This window comes from Pundamilia nyererei, unplaced genomic scaffold (assembly GCF_000239375.1).
Source record: "Pundamilia nyererei isolate P.nyererei 1_Seehausen unplaced genomic scaffold, PunNye1.0 scaffold00002, whole genome shotgun sequence".
Lineage (NCBI taxonomy): Eukaryota > Metazoa > Chordata > Actinopteri > Cichliformes > Cichlidae > Pundamilia > Pundamilia nyererei.
The window spans coordinates 6,502,390-6,507,387 of NW_005187403.1; the positions used below are offsets into that span (position 1 = coordinate 6,502,390).

Here is a 4,998-nt window from a genome sequence, read left to right on the forward strand (position 1 = left end):
ACACACACACACACACACACACACACGACAAACCGCTCGTGGGGGCCCTGCCTATTGATCTCTAAACATCTGGAACACCTCATATTTGTTTTACAAGGCAGTGGCGAGCAGTCCCGTGGCCCCCGATAGGGGAGTGAGGCAGCAGCGGCAGCAGCACCAGGACGGACCACTTGACACCTTGCTTCACGGCATCGATATGCAGTAGTGTGATACCAGCTCTGCGGAGACGAGAAGGCCAGTCCATGGCATCTTGATATTAAACCGTGAGCTCTGCGCATTCCTCGCCGACAGCGTAGTCTTTTTTTTCTCCCCCTGCGGAGTCGAAAGGATTAACTTGGCCGAAAAAAGGTGGCGAGGGAGGAAATCTTAATAATTCAATTTGAGCTGATTCTGTTTGGGGGATTCGTGGGATACCATTGGACCTGCGATGGACTCCAGCGCGGGGGAATATGGCATGGCTCGTGTCGGATTGTTTTTGGTTTTGATGGGGCTGTGGAGATTTAGCGATGCTTGCCCCGCATCCTGCACTTGCAGCATCTCAAGAATTGTTTGTATTGATTCTGTACCAGGGATCGAGGATTTCCCTGTCCTCACGTTAGATGACATGGAAAACATCACTGAGATGTAAGTGTATGAAAACGATCGCACCGACAGCTTATTAACTCATTAGGAAGCAATGCGTAAAGAGCTCCCCTGGAATCTGTAGGTCGCTGGAATATCAAATAGTTGGGGCTGGTATTTTAATAATAATATTAATAATAACAACAATAATTATAATAACAATAAGGGTGAGAATAAGATCAACGGCGTTATTAATGGAGGTTTGGAATCTCCTTGTGGATTAAACATCAGTAGAGATCGATGTTTAGCGCTTTTCCCGACACAGAATTTATTTTATTCTTATAACCAATGTCAGATCATGTAGCCTCGTATATGTGTGCTTGCGTGTGCTTTTACGCGCGCGCGCATGTGTGTGTGTGAGACAGAGGCAGTTGCTCGCGTGCGCGAGCGCGTTATGGTGGCGAGGTTGTGCGTCAGGCTTATTTGCATTAGTCGGTGTTTTCCTTTACAAAACAGCTCCAGTGGTAGTGATGGAGTAAATTTTCAGGCCTAACGGAGCCTCCGAGGTGCTCACTCGGTTTTTGGGCGGCGGTGTGAAGCAGCCTGAATACTTCATGCTGTTGGCACATTACACATGAGATCGCATCAGTTGTGTATAGCTGCCAATAGGCTACCCACAGTTGTGTAGAGCCTCATCTGCGTCAGTGTGTAGGTCTGTGTTGAAGCTTACCTGTTACAACCCCGCACAAGTACACCACTGCATGGCACCCAGCGGAGCAAAGGGGAGACTGAGTGAGTTTTCGGAGGCAGGCAGGCTGAATAGGCGTCACATCAGTTTACCGTGAAGGTAGTTTACTTGGGGTCAACGTGTTTATTCGCGTTTTTACTTTGCAGATAAAAAGAAAAGTCTTTCAGGTGCCTATATGGTTTTTTTTAATGTTCTTCACTTTGTAAAGAATGCAGTTGTTCCAGATTTCTTTAAGGCAGTGTGTACAACATCAGTGAAGGACATCAGGCCGGGCACCTTCTGAAAATCAACCAAGAATTTAAAAATTCCTGTTAGTGATACTTTAAGGCGTCACTTCGAAAGCACCACTGGCTCTTTAGATACATTTTGTAGTTTTAGGGCATCCTCATGTAAACAAAATGTTTCCTACTAACACATGAAGCAACCAGCAGTCAGTCTCAAACCCATCAGTAGGTAGCAACACTCACAAGTTGTTGTTGTTGTTGCTTGTTTGTTTTTTTCAGATCATTTGAAGCTTTAACGAAATACTAGTTAAAACAGGACAATCATTCCACCTCAAAATAATTCATAAATGTTTTTCATTCTTAAAAACTCTATAAAATATGTAGTTACTTGCTACAAATTCAGAAAAACAATTTCAAGTTTTCACTGTGTTCTCCAAAAGTCTCATTTGTTAAATATTTAAAATTTCGTGTTAGTACTGTGTAGGAATGTAAAAGCAGCATCTTGAAGAAAATCTATAAAACAAAAATACCACCACTTTTTCAGTCTCCCCAAATTACACTGTTGAAGCAGAGCACAAAACTCAGAAGACATGAAAGTAGGCATTTTATGACCATAGAGAGACAAGAGGTGGACCGTAGTAGTGCCTCTTACCAGAAGCAGATTCAGGAACAGTGAGATGGGTAAAGCTTCATCTGTGCCAAGTTCAAGGTTTCACCATGAGGACCTACTGTTCCCAACATGGACCTTAGCTAAAAAAAAAGTAAAATAAAATTACTAAAAATTTAGATATGGAAAAAAATCACACTCCTAAGGATATCAATGTCTGAAAGCACCTTCTCACCTAAACTGAAACCTCTCAGCATAGGCACTGTCCAGATAACTAAACCTCCCAAACGCTGGAAAAAAGCCATCTTTTGGCATGATAATTAATTTAACAGCGTGGGCATGTGATGACGCTTTACATTAGCAAAGGACTAGACAAAGGAAAAAAGACAAACCTTTAAAAAAACTTTCTTCAAATCACAAAACTTAGTTAAATCTCGCTGTAGAGCAAAGAAACATAATAGTGTTTCTCTTTCTCGGCACTAATTATTTCACAGACATGCCTCCTTTCCAAACAGAAACCTGCTTACTCCAAAATACAATTACATGCTTCAGCATAAATAAAAATAACTTTTCAATGTGTACGTAGACACATCTGCGATTGCTCAGTTGCAACTTTGAATTTGATTCCAAACTTCACATATAAAGGCACCATCGTTCTGTCTGCAACTTTGAGTTTCTTTATATATCAGCAGCTGTAAGGTCTCCTGCTTATCAACCTCCAGCCAAATACTGACACACCCAGTCTGATCGTGGCTCAGGACCCAGATTAAGCTGCTAGACTGTCCCTGCACAGTGTTTTACCTGGTTAGAGTTAATAACCCCAATTCATTCATTCTTATCGAGCTAATTTCCCTACAACTTATTATTATTATTATTATTATTATTATTATTATTATTATTGGTGACATACCCAGCCCCCACGTTAAGCTTTTTTCCCCTAGAGGTGCTATTTTAAAACAAAAACAGTTTATTACAGTTATTAGTCCACAAAGTTGTTTAAAAACCCCAAAAAACCCCATTGTTTTTAGTAAACAAGGTAAACATGTTATACTCACAAATGCACAGACAAGACTCCTTGAGTAAAACAGCTAGCTTAACTTGGGAGCAGTACATTTTTACCTTGCTGACTCACAAAAAACAACAAAATGAGTTTTATTTTAAAAAAAAGTTATTAGTTTTATAAAATACACACATTTCCCATTCAACACTTGAGTTTTTGGAGAGTTAGTTAGGACCTGTATCTCAATTCCAGTTTAAATCACACTTTTGACTCAATATTTGACATTTTTTGTGTGAATATTTGACTAAAAACCTGCACCATACCAAGCTTTCCCTTTCATCTTGTTTTTCCACAGATACATTGCCAATCAAAACAGACTGTTTGACTTGAGTGACAGCAGTCTGAGGCACTACATAAACCTAAGAAACCTGTAAGTAGAACGTTCAGTGTTGTGTTTTTTATGGTTAAAAGTGGAGTTAAAGTTCATGTAACTACAATTTAACTTCCAACAGAACGGTCACAAAGACAAGACTGACATCTATATCACCGGACGCGTTTTTTAACAATACAAGACTTCAATATGTGTAAGACGAATTTTACAGAGCCTCTCCAGTTATTTCATTATTAAACGTGTAAGAATGCTTAGTTGAATATTTTCTGTTTGGTTGTTTTTTTTTCTCTCCTCTCAGAAATCTCAGAGACAATAACTTGTCAACACTGTCATGGAGAACATTTCAGAACTTTAACATTACATATCCGTAAGTGACGCATACGCACAAGACTATCAGTGTATCTATGTCTTTTCTATGTAGTGTCACATGCACTCTATTTTCTTTCTAGGCTACTTCTGTCTGGGAATCCTCTGGATTGTGTTTGTGAGAACTTGTGGATCAAGCTAAGACTCCAGGAAGAAACAGACAGTCCCGAGCTGACATGCACAGATGACAGAGGAGTGGCGCAGGACTTTGCTACCTTCCGGCCGCCAGACTGTGGTAAAGTGAAACCATCCCACAATAAGCAAATCTGAGTAGACTGATTGATATCGAATGTTTGAATGAGTGGATGCACAGTAAGGGACTGAAAGAAAGACAGAAAGAAAGTTTAAAGGGAAACAATCTGATCAAGTTTCCTTTTACTTTTATGGTTTGCATGTTTTCTCACAGTGGTTCCCACCGTAGAGGTCACCCCCAGAAATGTGACTCAGATGGAGGGGAGTAATGTCAAAGCTATTTGCAGTGCCTCAGGCTCCCCTGCTCCCGAGATTGTGTGGAACCTTGATGAGCTCTGGACCCACTATGAGGTAAGGTGATCTACCTTTCTGTTTTCATTTTTAAACCTTTGGCACGGCTCCACCTTTACGGAGTCTCGAAGAGCTTTACTTTGGTGATATTTTATACTTTTAAAAAGTTTTTATAAAATAATATGTAAATTGTTATTATTATTACTATTATTATTATTATTATTAATATAATAAAATAAAATAATCACATTTAATTTAGTTGTTTTCATGGGAAAATCAAATATATAGATAAGAAGAAGTTGATTAATGCCACTTTCTAACTCACTAAAAAGCCTCTGTTGCCAAACTTAATTAGCTTATGTTCTTTAGTGCTTCAGTGTTTCAAAACACATCGTATTCCTTGATTATTACAAACATGGGCATTGAAAATTTTAAGTGACCTGCTGTTTTTAAATGTATATATTTAATTTATCTTTATCCACGTGAACAGTATTTCCAACAAACGGGACGATTTTAACAACTAGTATTTTTAAACAACTATGAGGACATGGACTAGACTGGTCTGAGACTAGTTTCTAATTTGAAGCAGCTTACTGAAAACAATGCAAAACACATCAC

At 39.3% G+C, this 4,998-nt stretch overlaps 1 protein-coding gene across 4 annotated transcripts in view; it reads left to right on the forward strand.

Moving 5' to 3' along the window:
• Positions 1 to 7: 7 nt before the first annotated feature.
• Positions 8 to 4,998, forward strand: part of ntrk2b (neurotrophic tyrosine kinase, receptor, type 2b) — an 18,697-nt gene continuing 13,706 nt past the window's right edge. For all 4 annotated transcript variants that reach the window (XM_005720303.1, XM_013908975.1, XM_013908974.1 and 1 more), the window contains exons 1-6: positions 8 to 624; positions 3,496 to 3,570; positions 3,653 to 3,724; positions 3,830 to 3,898; positions 3,981 to 4,132; positions 4,304 to 4,440. In XM_005720303.1, coding sequence (XP_005720360.1) covers positions 428 to 624; positions 3,496 to 3,570; positions 3,653 to 3,724; positions 3,830 to 3,898; positions 3,981 to 4,132; positions 4,304 to 4,440 — 702 coding nt within the window. In that variant the 5' untranslated portion in view covers positions 8 to 427. The remainder of the gene's footprint in view (positions 625 to 3,495; positions 3,571 to 3,652; positions 3,725 to 3,829; positions 3,899 to 3,980; positions 4,133 to 4,303; positions 4,441 to 4,998) is intronic.